This window comes from Nymphalis io, chromosome 18 (genome assembly GCF_905147045.1).
Source record: "Nymphalis io chromosome 18, ilAglIoxx1.1, whole genome shotgun sequence".
Taxonomy (NCBI): Eukaryota; Metazoa; Arthropoda; class Insecta; order Lepidoptera; family Nymphalidae; genus Nymphalis; species Nymphalis io.
In genome coordinates this window covers 8,860,599-8,878,068 of record NC_065905.1, presented here as the reverse complement: position 1 = coordinate 8,878,068, position 17,470 = coordinate 8,860,599, and the positions used below count along the sequence as shown (strand labels likewise).

Sequence of the window (17,470 nt, the reverse complement as noted above, 5' to 3'; positions counted from 1 at the left end):
TTGGTTCGATTCGATGGATTGCACATGATATATGTGCAATTCATCGAAACCAAATACAAAACATGTAAAAATACATTCGATTCTGATGAATATTGGAAATCTGGTGTGCGCACTCTGACTGCCACACTACATCCTTTATAAAATCATGTTAGTAATAAATTACGTATGAGTTTGTTATATGAATTTTTAAAAAATTATATGATAGTCTATTTAGCACGGAATACTGTTCAGCAATCATAGATATCTAGTCTCCTTTAAAATCAAATGATTATTTTGATAGAAACAATGAAAATTGTCAGAGCGTCACGTAACATGCGCAAACGATCCCGTAGCGCTCCTCGCTAAGAATATACCCCCACTGTTCTCGTGGGGAAAATACATAATGCGTTTGTCATCTGCCCCTCTTATTAAAGTTGTTAAATGGTTGTTTCGTCAAACACTAATTGCTTTCATTCCTTCCTAATTAAAATTCGAAAAAAGACAATGTGTAACTGATCCCCCAACATTTACAAGTAAACATAAGCTATATATTTAATAAAAACGTATGGATTTAGTATTAATTAAAAGCATTTTAGTATGACATTCTTTTATTTTTTAATATATGGAATTCGATTCATCGATTAATATTTTTTATATATGTCCTTTTTTACATATTATGCTAGTTCTGATACGTCTTTGGCTTTTCAATAACAACTGTGTGCCTAGTATGAGTTTTTTTACTTCAACGCTAAATAAAAAAGATCGAACTAGGCACACTGTTAATTTTTACTTTACTTAAATACATTCAATAAAGGTTTACGAAATAAACTCGTTTAAGTTTTAAAACTAGCGTTAATTTAAATTTATTTTAACAGTGGCCTCTTCAGAGGTATAATCGGATGTAACGTGGATGGAACCCGTGGCCGCTTAGCCTGGGTCAACAACTGGGTCACCTTCATGGATTGTATGCTGCAGATGAAGATGATCGCAAAAGATACCAGAGGACTATTCGTACCCACGAGGATTGAGAAACTGTCAATTGATGTAAATATGCACTACGACGCTGTATCTAAAATGAACCTTGATTCTACGAAGCAATCATTTGAGATCCGAGTGTATCCTGATATTGACGTTATCAGGTAACCTTACAAAATAATAACCTTAAATATAATTAAATAATAAATAAAGAAAATTTTGGAACTAAATATGAAAGATATTTGATCTGTAATAAAAGTAATTGCAATATTTATCTTCTTTGATAGAGCTGGTGGAGTAGAAATTCGAGGTTTACACGCCACACCGATTTCAAGAAGGATTCCTATTGGCGTACCAGTTTTAGAAAAGAACGTATTCATTCCCAATATCGGAAAGTCTAAGATGAAGGTATAATAAATATCGTGCCTATCCCGCACTTAAGTCCTTGACGTACTCGTCGCCGTCTAGAGCCATTTATTATATAAAAGTAAATACGTTGCTTGGTTTTCCCGCACAAGTTCCGATATAAGGGACAGTAAATATATGAAGAGATAATTTCGGGATGTAGAGGTTCAATAGGAAATAATTTAGTAAAATATTAATTTTATGAGAAGTGCCGAACCTCGTCGTTACCTTCATCCAATCAATCCGTTCAAAGTTTTTATCATCTTAACACACCAGAATAATGTAATATGATCATTACGTTTTGCGATTGGATGGCCGTTTTATAGTATTCTTTTTTAACTTTCCGAGACAGGTTATATTCACTTTTGATAATAATAATTATACGTCGTATCTTTACATAATTTTCAGATTGAAGAAATTCTTAGAAGCAACGTTCAGCTGGTTCTGGAAAATATACAAACTTATAAAGTTAAAAGTATTGAAATCGTTGACGATGAGTATAAAACTAACGGATTCGAACCGATACTGGGTAAAGTCGCAGACGTCTTAAGTGACCTGCCTTTGGTACAAGCTGAATTGTCTGTTATCTCTGAGGATGCTATTGAAATGCCATCAAACATTCTCGTGGAAAATAAAAAGTTGATTGGAGAAAACAATTCTCTCATCCTTATTGGTGCTAATCTACTTAAGAGGCCTGAAGTTAGTAATAATAATAAAAAAAATTGGTATATACATATATTAATTGGCTTGAACATTCACGATAAATAACAGTTTCTATATAAAAATCTAATAGAATTTAATGTTTAAAATTTATTTATAATGTGTAATATTTGCTCTCAAAAAGTGGTACTGTCTGATTAAATTGAAAATTAACCACAATTGTTTTCAATTTTTTTTACTATTATGATTATTAGTCATTTACTGTTTATATTACACTACACTTACTTCTTAGGTGCTTAAAGATGCGTTACCAGTTCTCCGCGACCAAGGGTTTATCATGAGCCGTGAAAAAGAACCTATTAATCCGAAAGATTTCTCTCATAAATACGACATAATAACCGTACAAGATACTGGCTTCGAATACGTGGTCCTCTTCCGAAAAAGAGTTCGTGCAAAGCCAACAAAATTTATCAATATCATATCAACCGATGAAACATACGCTTGGGTAGACAAAGTTAAGGATGAACTTAAAGTTGGACAAAAAGTGGTTTTATATAGTCAAAATGAGCCTATAAATGGACTATTAGGGCTCATAAATTGTTTGAGGAAAGAACCTGGTGGTGAAATAGTCTATGGTCTATTAATTGCCGACCCGTCGGCACCGCCATTTAATCCAGATTTAGAATTCTATGAACAACATTTGGATAAAGATTTGGCTATAAATGTTTATCAAAAAGTAAGTACAAAACGAAATAAGATTATTGAAGGCGTACATCTTGCTTAACAAGATATTTGATCACATCACATTTAGGGATTGTTATACTTTACATTCTAATAAATTACATTACCCTATATAATAATAATCAAATTTGAGATTCTATATAATGTATTTATTTATTTTAATTTAATGGGACGAAACAATCTAATGGTATGATGAATAAACTTAAATATTTCTTATGATGTAAATGCGTACACTAATCCTGTGAGCTTAATAATTGCAATATACTCATTTATTTATTTGAGGTAGAATAAGAATAAATTAAAAATCTTTGCAGTTTTTTTTGTTAAATATTTCTTGTCATATTCAGGGTCAATGGGGCACGTACCGTCACTTACTCCTCGGTGACTTGGATACAGTCAAGGCTCACCACGCTTACGTGAACACCGTCACTATTGGAGACCTCTCTTCGCTGACCTGGCTGGAGGGACCTATCAGAGTGAATCCAGTTTTAAAGAACCCAGAAAATATTCTTATACATGTAATTAAATTATTTTAAGCACTTTTGAATAACATTAAATAATACAAAAGTTGTGGAATTATGCAACTTATTATTATACTTAATATATTTTCTGTATCGCAAATGTTGCTTGTGTATAAAATAGGTACCCTTTTCTATTCAGGTATATTGCACAGCTTTAAACTTCCGCGACATAATGACGGCAATGGGGCGCGTGTCAGTCGATGCCGTCGCAAAAGGCAGGCTTGCGCAAGAGTGCGTGCAAGGGTTTGAAATCGTCGGCAGAACGTGCAAGTGAGTTCTAAATTTGAAACGAAATTTCCAAAAAGATTGTAAAATGGCTTACTGTATTCAAATACATCAGTTTCCTCTTTTTGATGTTTTGTACTAATTTTATAAATAATTATAAATTAAAACGTATTAATTCAGTGGTACTCGAGTTATGGGTATGGTAAGGAACAGCGGTTTGGCTAACATGGTGGTAGGAGAGAAGGCGCTCTTATGGAGTTTCCCTGATGAATGGACTTTCGAAGAGGCTACCACTGTTCCTGTGGTATACGGAACTGTATACTATGCCTTGGTAAGTTCGTTATTACATTATATATAACTACTTCAAAGGTTGGCTAGCTTTTACGGCCGCAGATAGTAAGGTGCCGTGCCTTAAACACAGTCGGCTCTGTTAACACTCATGTGGCAAAAAAACTCGCGTAAAGTCGTTACTTCTTATTCTAATCTCCTCCCAGTCGTGCCGCATATTATATTATGATAGTATATTTTGCTATTCAAATGCATCTATATGCTAGAGTATGAACGTATAGAATGAAATACCACTGCCGACTGCGTCTTTATCAATGCTATCGAGGTTATTTATTTGTTGCATCGTATTAATTTATGAAATTTTCGGACAAAAATGAGTGTTTAAAGATTAGTACAGTTGCTTACAGTCGTGCTCATAAATTTATTACAGTAATTGTTTTAATGGAAAACGAAACGGATCTTTAATAATGAGAGGAGTAGAAAAGAGTTTTTTAAACTAAGCATTATTTGGTAACCCGTTTTATTATGTTGTAATTTCAATCATAACTAGTTTCTTTAAAAAAATATTACATGTGTTAACTGATGCATAATCTAAATAAGTAAAATCTTTTAAATTATGACACCATTTTTTTTAAGGTCACGCATTTATAATTAAATAAATTGATAATTATATTAATAATAATATCTACCTGACCAATTTCGGCCACGGCGGCCAAGAGAGATTAGCTAACTGCGCAGGAGATATTATAGTGCACAAGTATGTTCTCGAACACAAGTGCACTCTCTATTCCCTAATTCTCATAATGCGATGGGACGGCAATCCGACACGACCGGAAAGAGTTCAGGCGCAGGACCAACAACTTTACGTGCTTTCCGAGGCATGGGAGTACACTTCAAACTTCCAAACGCCGGGCTGCTACTGAGAATTTTCTGGCAGAAAAACCCAATAACTTTTTATTGGCCCGACCTGGGAATTGAACCCAGGACCTCTGGGTCTGCGGCCTTACATCAAGCCACTAGACCAACGAGGCAGTCATTGATTGATAATTATGATAACATTGCAATAATGTATCATCTTAACAGGTGATGGTGGGCCAGATCCAAAGAGGAGAATCAATTTTGATCCACGCTGGTTCTGGTGGTGTTGGTCAGGCAGCTATTAGCGTCGCTCTTCACTTCGGATGTTCAGTGTTCACTACTGTTGGTACACCGGAGAAACGAGCCTTTATTAAGAAGCTTTTCCCCCAACTTAAAGGTAATATATGATTCAAATTTGTTTTTTTTTTTATTTATATCGCTTCGTTACAAAACTTTTGAGAATTATTGACAAGAAAAAAATAAAAAGTTTTGGTTTTGCATAAACAAATAATTTTTCATATCAGTAGTTATTTCCCTAGAACTCAGATTGCTTGAACAAGAATATTTTAGATTTAGATAATTTTATAATACATATAAACATCCAGGATTTCGAAAACCTGTTTAAGCTCTAATGTCTCCTTCACAGACAGTCATATCGGTAATTCTCGTGACACATCCTTCGAAGACATGGTCAGGAAAGAAACCAATGGAAGGGGAGTAGATATGGTCCTCAATTCACTTGCTGATGAGAAATTACAGGTATTTTGAAACATTTATTTGTTTTATGCTTAACTAACATTGTTTTCCAATAAAAGGGGGTTTTGCGGTTCTATAGAATTTATTCTTAAGTGACCTGACCATAACTGTAGTATAATTTTAAATAATATTATTTATAACGGTTCCTCTGAAGAGAGCATATAATTTAGTTATTAAATATTTTGAAACAACCGTACTAAAAATATAATTTTAGCTGGCATTAATATCCAATATTGCAACCAAAATTGATTTACTATTATAAATATTAGTGTCTAGTCTAGATCTCGAGTCCATCACACCAAAGCCTGAGTAAAGTCAATATGATGTTAACATAAGTTATTATTGGGTTTTTCTGCCAATAAATTTTTGGTAGCAACCCAGATAATGAAAATTTGTAATATATACATTCACGTACCATGGAAAACTCGTCAAGTATTGCATCTGAACTTTCTCCAGTCGAGTTGGGTTATCGCTAAAAATTATGAAATTTGGTATTTATATGAACGAAGACACTGAAAGTAATAAAAAATTCAATTATGTTAACAAACATTCACGTGAACAGTATTATTTCATTTTATTAACTTTTCAGGCATCGATTCGCTGTCTCGCCTATCGTGGCCGCTTCCTAGAAATCGGAAAGTTCGACATCGGCAACAACACACTCATCGGCATGTCCGCCGTCCACAAAGAAATCTCCTTCCATGGAATTATGCTGGATTTCATCTTCGATCAAGGCGATGATTTTAGAAAGGTATTGTACTGAAAAATAATCTATATTTTATAAATGACTTGATGGCTTATCGTTTAAAAATTTTGAAGTTATAAATTATCTATTTATATTTATAATTATATATTTTTAAACGATATATTCTCAAGCGATGTTATTTAATTTTGAACAGACCCTTCAAGATCTACTTTTATCTGGTATTTTGAGCGGTGCTGTCCGTCCGCTTACATACTGCACTTTCGAGAAAAACCAAATCGAGACCGCATTTAGATATATGGCTGCTGGAAAACATATCGGAAAGGTGAGCACCTAAATCATTCAATTCCATGTCAAATAAATAATAATAAATAAGTTTGCTGGCTTTTTTTTCTGTAATTCCATAATCTTTATTTGTTATGGAAATCAAATATATAAATATACAACTATTAGATTATTATCATCCAGTCCATCTTAAATAATAAATAAAAATAATTACATTTAGGGCATTAGCTATTTATGTATTACTATTAAAACTACCAACCACGGGACCTCTTTTATGTAGTTCTTTATACATAACTGATCCTATAATAAAACAAATTAACAGTTAAACAAATCATTACTGATTATCACAGAGGTCACGTGTAAGCAAAAAAACTGCATTCATAAATCAATTTGTTTCAGGTGATTATTAAAATCCGTGAAGAGGAACGAGGCGTTCGTTTTACAAAACCAAAGAACATATGCATGGAAGCTGTTCCTAGGTTTGTTTTTAAATTTGCGAGAAAGAAATTATTTTTCTTTAATATACATAAAATGTTATATTGACTAACGTTAATGTTGTCTTACTAATCGCATGATTCGAAACATTTGCGTTGCATTAAAGAAACTGAGCGATATAATGTAAAATTATGTCATATATTAATCAAATACGTTTAATCGTTAAATCACGTTAAATCACTTTTCGTAGACTTAAGGATATTTTTTTTCTATAGATACATGTGTGATGAAGAATTAGTGTACATAATCGTGGGAGGTCTCGGTGGCTTCGGTCTAGAGCTTGCAGATTGGCTCATCATAAGGGGAGCCAGGAAAGTGTTGCTTACCTCGAGGAGAGGAATCAGTAATGGTTACCAATCGTCTCGGCTGAGGTAAGTAATATTATTTAGTTATTGTTTTAAAATCAAAACTTCTTGCAAACCTGCAAAATTTGCAAGTTTCTTTTATGTTGCAGTATATGAAATGTATAAGAAATATAAGTATTGCACTAGGAGATAGACAGATTTATTTATTTTTGAATATCAAATTTAATTAACATGTTTTATGTTTGACAAAATCTTATCTTTTAATAGAGCGTGGTCGGGTTATGGTGCTGATGTACAAATTTCAACTCATGACGTCACAACAGAGGAAGGATGTGAACAAATGTTGAATATGGCTAACGCTATGGGAACGGTTGAGGCGATATTTAACTTGGCCGTGATATTGAAAGATTCACTTTTCCAGAATCAGACACCACAGTCTTTTAAGGCTTCGTTTGCTCCCAAAGCACTGGCTACAATGAATCTGGACAAGCTGTCAAGGGAACTCTGTCCTAAGTTGAGGTGAGTTTACTATCTTATTAGCTAAATCTAATATTTCAAATATTCGTTTTATTGGGCCTAATTATTTATTTCTAGTCATCCTTCATTCAATTTTCACAAACATTTTTTATACCTTTTTTTTGGTATCATTATAATAAGCTCCTCTAACATATTAATTAATTTCCACCAACCCGCATTGGAGCAGCGTGGTGGAATAAGCTCCAAACCTTCTCCTCAAAAAGGGAGAGGAGGCCTTAGCCCAGCAGTGGGGCATTTACAGGCTGTTACTGTTACTGTTACTGTAACATATTAATGAGATGACTGAGCGTTTCTAATTTAATAAATAATCATTTCTTGGCATCCAACAGGGACTTCGTGATATTCTCATCCGTGTCTTGCGGTCGTGGTAACCCTGGTCAGACCAACTATGGTTTCTCTAACTCCGTAATGGAGAGGATCTGCGAGTCAAGAAAGAAGTGTGGCCTCCCCGCTCTCGCCGTGCAATGGGGTGCTGTCGGTGACGTGAGTGTCACAATAATGGCAAAAATGAAAAATGGTTAAAGATTTTTTGATCGTGTGTTCAAGGGTAACGTTGTATCACAACTGACAAAGATAACATAGTCCTGGGCTTCTCGAGCTATTTAATGAATTGCCACCCTTTAAAGCACGAATTAAAGGGTGTGATAGAATTGTGATCTAGGTACTGTAGTATTAGAGTTACCAGTTCATTTAACCGGTGAATTTATTACATTCTTTATTATGAAATTTTATTGTTCGTTCAACTGCATCTTGTTATTACATAGAATTTAACTATGGGTGAATTTTCTATATTACCTACAGATTCATTTTATTTGTTGTCATTTTAAACTCCGTGGACGTATACCCAAAGTTAATAATAATATTATCTGATTAATATGTGTTTGAATATACTTTGACTTAGTAACAGTCTGTGAATGTCTTTGATATACTTATTTCAAATTGAACATTTGTAAAAGTATTAAAATTTTAAAAATTGAAAAAATCAGATGTAATTTTTTTTAATGGAAAGTATATATTATTGCAGTTAACATGCAATCTGCGTCGCTGTTATTTAGTACCGCATTACAAGTTTATTTTTTTAATCATATAGTGCGGTTTCTATACTTAAACTAATATAATTTTTTACGTTTTAACAGTGGGTAATGTAAAAGTTTTTAAACTCCTTTGTTTAAAATGTCATGATTGCGATTAACTTTCAATAAGATCTGCGACATTAACGGAAGTTTTTACATTTGTGCGTAGGTGGGTCTCGTAGCCGACATGCAAGATGAAGACGTCCAATTAGAGATCGGTGGCACTCTCCAACAAAGGATTTCCTCCTGTCTCCTCACTCTCGACAAGTTCTTGAAACAGGATTCCGTGATTGTGTCCTCAATAGTGGTAGCTGAAAAAAAGATTGGAGGTTCTGGATGTGAAACTGTTGTGGATGCAGTCGCGCAGATTATAGGTGAGAAAAAATAAATAAATAATTGAAACATAAAAATAAATAAGCTAATGTCAAGTGGTATTATAATTTCACATTAAAGTGTTATCTTACATACGTAATCGTGTAATTATCCAGAATCAAATGAAATATCTTAGATGTATCAATATTCACTAAATTTCATTATTTAATCAATATCAATATTTCACTAAATTAGCATTAACATCAACAACATTTGACTAAGAAAATGTCACTAATTGGTTAATCTTTAGAAACTTTTACATTCAGGGACCATTGAAAAGCGCGCAAGGTTATCTGCTACGTTCTTACTAAAATGATAAAAATTGATAATTTACAAATTGACATAGCATAGATCGAACAACGATCGAGTTAACTCATTATGACGCATTTTGATTTTTCAGTTAATTCTGATGATTTCAATTTCTCAGTTAATGTACATATATTTAGTATTTGTAATGTTAATCAATCACCAAGCTTTTGAGAGAGATTGAAATAGAAAGATAATTTACTGGCGGGTAGGGCTTTGTGCAAGCTCTTCTGGGTAGATACCACCTACTCATCAGATATTCAACCGTAAAACAGCAGTACTCGGTATTGTTGTGTTCCGGTTTGAAGGGTGTGTGAGCCAGTATAATTACAGGCACAAGGGACATAATATCTTAGTTCCCATGGTTGGTGGTGCATTGGCGATATAAGCGATGGTTAACATTTCTTAAATACCAATGTCTATGGGCGTTGGTGACCACTTACCATCAGGTGGCCCATATGCTCGTCCGCTTACCTATATTATAATAAAAAAATAAAATAGAAGATTGTACATCAATGTTGGATTTTTTTTTAAAACAAGACTGAAATAAAATTTCCTCAAATATTGACTACGACAGGCACATACAAGCAAGTTTTCTTATTGAAGCAGTTCATCTTATTCACGCTTGTTCACCATATTATATTCTCTAATGTCTAGGTATCAAAGATTTAAAGACAGTATCTCAGCAAGTGGCTCTTGCTGAACTGGGCATGGACAGTATGATGGCGGTCGAGATCAAACAGACCTTAGAGCGAGAATTCGAGATATTTCTGACAGCGCAGGATATCAGAACATTGACATTTGCAAGGTTGATTACTCTTTCTATCAATTGTGATTTATATTTTTTCATTACAACGATAAATGATCTTCTTGTGGTAGAAAACTCACAACCTAGGTTTTATCCTTATAAAATATAATAATTTATATATAAATATTCTAATAGAAATATATTATTTTAATTAATTTATTTATTAAAATATATCACAATTTTCTTATATATTATTTCATCATAATCATAAATTATATTATAATGATTATATTGGTGATAGTTTTTATAAGTTTTCTTATGTTTGTTCTAATGTTACGCTGTAGTTACTAGCTAATGTAATTTTTTTTTTGCTTTTTAGCCCTCATATAAGCATGTAATGTCCACATCGAGAAGACTCAATTGTAAATATTTTCAGTTAAATTTATTATTGTATGTCATTGTTGATTGTATAATTGTAGTCAGTTTTGTGGACTTAAAAAAAATAAAAAATAATAATAATAATGTATTGCCGTGTGGTGACGGCGACGAATATCACCACCCCATCTCATTCCGTGGGGGGCGTAGAAGTCGACCCGAGGGAATATACACCAGAGAACGGGCAGCAGCGTCTCTCTGAGTACTATGACTAACTTACTGCGATCGCCAACCCGTCTGCCAAGCGTGGCGATTATGGCATATCCCCTCATGATTCGCGCAACTAAACCACGGCCCCTAGTCCCCGGCAGCCCTGCTATTCCTAGCCTTGGTAACAGCTGCGGTAACGGCGGGGCAGGGGGTGCTAAGAATCCCCGGCAGATTTCGTGTTACCAACACCGACGACCTCTGGCCCTGGCAAGATATAACACGCGTACACTGCGGACCGACGAGAAGATCATCGAACTGGAGGAAGAATTGAGCAGGTTATACTGGGATATCGTCGGATTATCCGAAGTCCGAAGACAGGGGGAGGATACGATGATCCTGAAATCCGGTAACCTTCTCTATTTCCGAGAGGGCGATCAACTGTTTCAAGGTGGTGTCGGGTTCATAGTCCACAAGTACCTCGTTAACAACGTTGTGAAAATCGAGAGCGTGTCGGCTAGGGTGGCGTACCTTATACTCAGAATCACCAAGCGGTATTCTTTGAAGGTCATACAGGTATACGCGCCGACTTCGACACACTCCGACGATGAGGTTGAGGTCATGTATGAGGATTTATCTAAAGCCATACATACCAACAAGACTCATTTCACTGTTGTAATGGGGGACTTCAACGCGAAGCTGGGCAAACGATTCGGTGATGAGTTAAAGGTGGGACCTCATGGAATTGGAGACCGCAACCCTCGGGGCCAGATGTTGGCCGACTTTATGGAGAAGGAGGGACTCTTTATGATGAACTCCTTTTTCAAGAAGCCAGGTCAGCGTAAATGGACCTGGGTGAGCCCTGATGGGAAAACCAAGAATGAGATAGACTTCATCTTGTCGACGAGAAGGCAAATATTTAATGACGTCTCCGTGATCAATGCAGTCAAAACTGGGAGCGATCACAGACTCGTAAGAGGCTCGTTAAATATCAATGTTAAACTCCAGAGGTCCCGACTGATGAAGTCTACGCTCCGACCATCACCTCTTCAAATCCGAAATCCCGAAGCCTTTCAGCTCGAACTCCAAAACCGATTCGATTGCCTAGCAGACTGCGAGGAAGTGGACACATACAACGACAGGCTTGTGGAAACTGTCCGTACGGCTGGGTCTATTACCTTCAAGACCAGCCGTACAAAAGGAACCAAAAAGATCTCTGCCTCTACCCTACGACTTATGGAGGAAAGACGGAAAATGATTCTGACGTCCCCAGCTGATGCTGCCGGCTATCGGCTGATCAACAGACGGATTTCAAAGTCTCTAACTCGCGATACTCGCCAATTTAATACAATGCGCATTAAAGAGGCCATCGAGCGGAACAAAGGCTCTAAAGTGTTCGCCAGAGATCTGTCTGTTGGTCAGAGTCAACTGACAAGGCTGAAAACTGAGGATGGCAGAATAGTCACGTCAAGATCTGAGCTGTTGGAAGAGGTTGAGAAGTTCTACGGTCAGCTGTACACGACAGCTCAATCACCTGTCAGTAGTCATGCTGCAGATCCCAGAGCAAGACTAACCCGACACTACACTGAAGATTTTCAGGACGTCAGTCTTTTCGAGATTAGAATGGCTCTCGGACAACTCAAAAACAACAAGGCACCTGGTGATGATAGTATTACAGCCGAGCTTCTGAAGGCGGGTGGTACACCGATCCTCAGGGCTCTTCAGAGGCTTTTTAACTCCGTCATTGCCAAAGGTCAAACGCCAAAAGCATGGCACAGAAGTGTGGTGGTACTTTTCTTTAAGAAGGGTGATAAAACCCTTCTGAAGAATTACACGCCCATCTCACTGCTGAGTCATGTTTACAAGTTGTTTTCGAGAGTCATTACGAATCGTCTCGAGCAAAGGCTTGACGACTTCCAGCCACCCGAACAAGCCGGATTCCGGAAAGGCTTTAGCACCATAGACCACATACATACGCTGCGGCAAGTTATACAGAAGACTGAGGAGTATAACCAGCTACTTTGCTTAGCGTTTGTGGACTATGAGAAAGCCTTTGATTCGATCGAAACCTGGACCGTGCTGAATTCTCTTCAAAGGTGCCAAATTGATTATCGGTATATCAGGGTGTTAAAGTGCTTGTACGAGAACGCCACCATGTCGATCCGACTCCAGGATCAGAACTCAAAACCTATCCAACTGCAGAGAGGTGTAAGACAGGGAGACGTGATATCTCCGAAACTGTTTACCGCTGCATTGGAAGATGTTTTCAAGCTTCTGGACTGGAACGGACTTGGCATCAATATTAACGGCGAGTACATAACTCATCTTCGATTTGCCGATGACATTGTAATTATGGCTGAGACCTTCTAAGACCTCGGCACTATGCTCGATGACCTCAGCAGGGTTTCCCAACAAGTGGGTCTAAAAATGAACATGGACAAGACGAAAATCATGTCGAACATCCATGTTGCACCCACTCAAGTCAAGGTTGGAGATTCTGCACTCGAAGTTGTAGACAACTATGTCTACCTAGGTCAGACCATCCAACTAGGTAGGTCCAACTTCGAGAAAGAGGTCAATCGTCGAATTCAACTCGGCTGGGTAGCGTTCGGGAAGCTACACGATATCTTCTCATCCCAAATACCGCAGTGTCTCAAGTCGAAAGTCTTCGACCAGTGTGTGTTGCCAGTGATGACTTATGGATCAGAGACGTGGTCGCTCACAATGGGCCTCATAAGAAGGCTCAAGGTCACTCAAAGGGCAATGGAGAGGGCTATGCTCGGAGTTTTTCTGCGAGATCGAATCAGAAATGATGAAATCCGCAGGCGAACCAAAGTAACCGACATAGCCCGAAGAATTGCTAAATTGAAGTGGCAGTGGGCGGGGCACATTGCTCGCAGAACCGACGGCCGCTGGGGCAGAAAGGTTCTCGAGTGGCGACCACGAACCGGAAGACGCAGCGTGGGCAGGCCCCCTACAAGGTGGACCGACGACTTAGAACGAGTCGCGGGAAGCCGTTGGATGCGGGCAGCGCAAGATCGGCCAACGTGGAAATCCTTGGGGGAGGCCTTTGTCCAGCAGTGGACGTCTTTCGGCTGGTGATGAATAATAATGTCCTCCAGGCCGTTTTCTGCCACGGCGGCCAATCTCAAGAGAGATTAGCCAACTACGCAGGAGATATTATAATGCACAAGTGAGTGCGCAAACACAGGTGAACTCTCTATTCCCTAACTCTCATAATCCGATGGGACGGCAATCCGACACGACCGGAAAGAGTTCAGGCGCAGGACCAACGGCTTTACGTGCTTTCCGAGGCACGGGAGTGAACACACCTCCAACTTTCAGACTCCGGGTTGCTACTGCGAATTTTCTGACAGAAAAACCCAATAACTGTTTATTGGCCCGACCTGGGAATTGAACCCAGGACCTCCGGGTCTGCGGCCTTGCATCAAGCCACTAGACCAACGAGGCAGTCAGTAGATTATATATTTACCAATAGGTTAGAAGAACTATCAGCTCAAAGAGAGACAGAAGCATCGGCATCATCAGCACGTCCCGTGATCCTTGATGAGGCGGCTGGTCTCAGAGTTCTGATGAGGAATTTTGGTGATGAAAATTTGGCATCTGAACCTTTTATATACATGCCGTCTATGGTCAGCGATGGCTCTGAGGTAAGGTAGTTGTATCTCTCAAACATACCGTTGAACTACCCTGTGTGTAATTCCAACAATGCTTAATAATTTGGTACCACCCAGCGTAAATAGTTAAACTAAACGTGTCTCTTATTAGACTCGACTACTGTGTGGCACCGTTATGTTCAAGCTTACATTACCATTAACAAAAAAGCATACTTGAATAAAGTTTAATTTATTTGAATTCAGAGCATGTAAATTTGATTCACCTAAATAATTTTGACACTTTTCATACACTAATTGTAGTTAAATCTGAACTTTTTTTATGTATAATCTTAATAAATAAAACCATACTTTTATTGCTTTATGTAGGTACACTGTCTAAGGTTTCATTATATAAATGAATTTAGTTAAATTGTCAACTGTAATGTATTGCGAAGTGTATAAATAATAAAAATTGTATATACTAGACTGACTTGAAAATTATTCAAAATCAAGTTTTATTTACAGACAGATATACAAGTATCAGTTCACAGCGAAGGGTTGATAATGTTCATGCTGCCCGGTATAGAAGGTTGTGCTGCAGGAATGGCGGCCTTATGTCGTAGGCTTAAGATTAAGATTTGTGTCTTGCAGTTCGGCAATGAAGAGAAGGGGGATACCTTGGACACTTTAGTCACTAGATTACACAAGGTATGAATACCAGTTTCCGCCCACGTGTTAGAAGGGCAGGTGTGGTCATGTTGATTGGTTGAGTAATTAAGATGTCAAAGCGAACGATACGAACAAACAAATAAACACAGACACCTTTACATTTATAATACTAGTAAATATGGGTAATACTACTTGCAAAAATAGGGTTTTAAAAATTAAGAATTTTCACAAATCTGCACGTTGTTTGTTATTTTATGACTTGTGCTCATATCTCGAGATCAAAAGATGATTACAAGGGAATTTATTACACCAACTGAATCGCATAATTGACATATTTACTGGCGGTAGGGATTTATGCAAGCTCGTCTGGGTAGGTATCACCCACTCATCAGATATTCTACCGCAAAACAGTACTTGGTTTTGTTATGTTCTGGTTTGAAGGGTGAGTGAGAGAGTGTAATTACAGGCACAAGGGACATAACATCTTAGTTGCCAAGGTTGATGATTAAAAGCGATGATTAACATTTCTTAAAATTTCAATGTCTATGGGCGTCGGCGACCACTTACAAAATAAAAAATATAACGGCGACCACTTTAAAATAAAAAAAAATAAAGATTTTAATGTTTTGTAAGTTTTTAATCAATTTGAGTTGAAAACATCGATTTTGTGACACAAAATGATACAGTTTGATTACTTTGATTTATATTTTTAAATCAGGTTTATGTTGGTTCAAAAAAGGAATGCATGTCCTTGAATAAATTATTCTTAGTAAATATGAATCAAATCGTTGTTTCAGGAAGTAAAATCAAAATTAAGCCCTGGAAGTCCATACATACTTCTCGGATACAGTTTTGGTACCCTACCAATGTTGAAATTGGCAGGCGTATTAGAAAGTGAAGGTCTGTATTTAAAACAATCATGATTGAATATGAATACAATGAAAAGTATAATTGAGTTTAATAGTACATTTTAACTTGCAGCACGTGTTAGGACTGTTTAAAAAAATAATAGAAGCAAACAAATAATGATGATATTTAACTAAAAGTAATTCTATCTTACGCCAGTGGTACTTAAAACATATTTTGACAAGTCTTTTTGTTTAATATTAAATAGATATAACAAAAGTCACTATTTATAATTTTTCCAGTTTGAATTGAAACTTTTTCTAAGTAAGACATATTTTAAATCATAGTACAGTAACAGCCTGTGAATATCCCATTGCTGGGCTAAGGCCTCCTCTCTCTTTTCAAGGAGAAGGTTTCGGAGCTTATTCCACCACGTTGCTCCAATGCGGGTTGGTGGAATAAACATGTGGTAGAATTTCAGTAAAATTAGACACATGCAGGTTTCCTTACGATGTTTTCCTTCACCGTCAATCACGAGATGAATTATAATCACAAACACAAAAATTTGAACAATTTATCGATGAAATACTTCCAGGTCATACCGGCACAGTATTTTGCTTGGATGGCAGTCCGGATTACCTCTACGACATACTGACATTAACAATGTCCGCCACAAGCGACACTCAGTTGCAGAACAGTCTGATTTGTTTCACTATCGACATGGTCTCACCTAAAAATGACGTCACCGGGACAATAATGAAGAAGTTGAAAGAAATCGAATCATTTCACGAGAGAGTTAAATATGCTGTAAAATTATGCCCCAGACAGAAGAAATACTCTGATAAATTTGTAGAATCGATTGCATATTCAAGTTTCGATCGTCTTAAAATGATCCTCGGTCAACCCAAACTGAAGAAGATCAAGGCTCCAATTGTTCTAATGCGTCCGGATGTTAATCCATCATTTTTGGAGATTGAAGAGAATTATGGTCTGGACAAATATACTGAAGGTTCCGTGACCGTTCATCTCGTAGAAGGTAACCATGTCAGTATAATTGATAATAAAGAATGTGCAAACATTATCAATAAAGTTTTAGTTGGTCAAGATGAAGCAAAGATTGGACTGAATCATGTAACGAGTATGGTCGATAAACCGCTTTCAGTAGAAGTTTAATAATTATGATATATAACACCAAATAACTTTTGTAAATGAGAATTTTATTAATATTATTATTAAACACGTTATTTCAAAGATTGGTAGTAGTATTTAAATATAAAATATTTATTCGAAAACCCAATAAAATATTCATAAGGTAGAAAAGAGGAATTTCCAAAATACAAATTTTTATTAAAATATCATTTCAAAAGTCATGAAAATTGTTAGTCAATGATAATGTTGACAAATGGAGTCATACCGCTATTAATAAAATTATATACTTAACGAATTGATGGGGTTGTCTCGTTTCTAGTGCTTAGGGATGTTTGCTGCAACAAATATTGACTGTTTTTACGCAATACTGCGAAA

General features: G+C 36.6%; 1 protein-coding gene across 1 annotated transcript in view; it reads left to right on the top strand.

Annotated features, from left to right (window-relative positions):
- The window catches only part of LOC126775410 (fatty acid synthase-like), a 34,095-nt gene extending 16,976 nt beyond the window's left edge, over positions 1-17,119 (top strand). Inside the window, exons 20-40 of the mRNA XM_050497303.1 lie at positions 855-1,118; positions 1,242-1,362; positions 1,768-2,058; positions 2,312-2,755; positions 3,108-3,278; positions 3,421-3,551; positions 3,687-3,837; positions 4,878-5,049; positions 5,299-5,411; positions 5,998-6,159; positions 6,308-6,436; positions 6,796-6,875; positions 7,107-7,262; positions 7,464-7,715; positions 8,063-8,216; positions 8,976-9,180; positions 10,142-10,292; positions 14,314-14,485; positions 14,957-15,139; positions 15,898-16,000; positions 16,542-17,119. Coding sequence (XP_050353260.1) covers positions 855-1,118; positions 1,242-1,362; positions 1,768-2,058; positions 2,312-2,755; positions 3,108-3,278; positions 3,421-3,551; positions 3,687-3,837; positions 4,878-5,049; positions 5,299-5,411; positions 5,998-6,159; positions 6,308-6,436; positions 6,796-6,875; positions 7,107-7,262; positions 7,464-7,715; positions 8,063-8,216; positions 8,976-9,180; positions 10,142-10,292; positions 14,314-14,485; positions 14,957-15,139; positions 15,898-16,000; positions 16,542-17,119 — 4,183 coding nt within the window. The remainder of the gene's footprint in view (positions 1-854; positions 1,119-1,241; positions 1,363-1,767; positions 2,059-2,311; positions 2,756-3,107; positions 3,279-3,420; positions 3,552-3,686; positions 3,838-4,877; positions 5,050-5,298; positions 5,412-5,997; positions 6,160-6,307; positions 6,437-6,795; positions 6,876-7,106; positions 7,263-7,463; positions 7,716-8,062; positions 8,217-8,975; positions 9,181-10,141; positions 10,293-14,313; positions 14,486-14,956; positions 15,140-15,897; positions 16,001-16,541) is intronic.
- Positions 17,120-17,470: the final 351 nt, after the last annotated feature.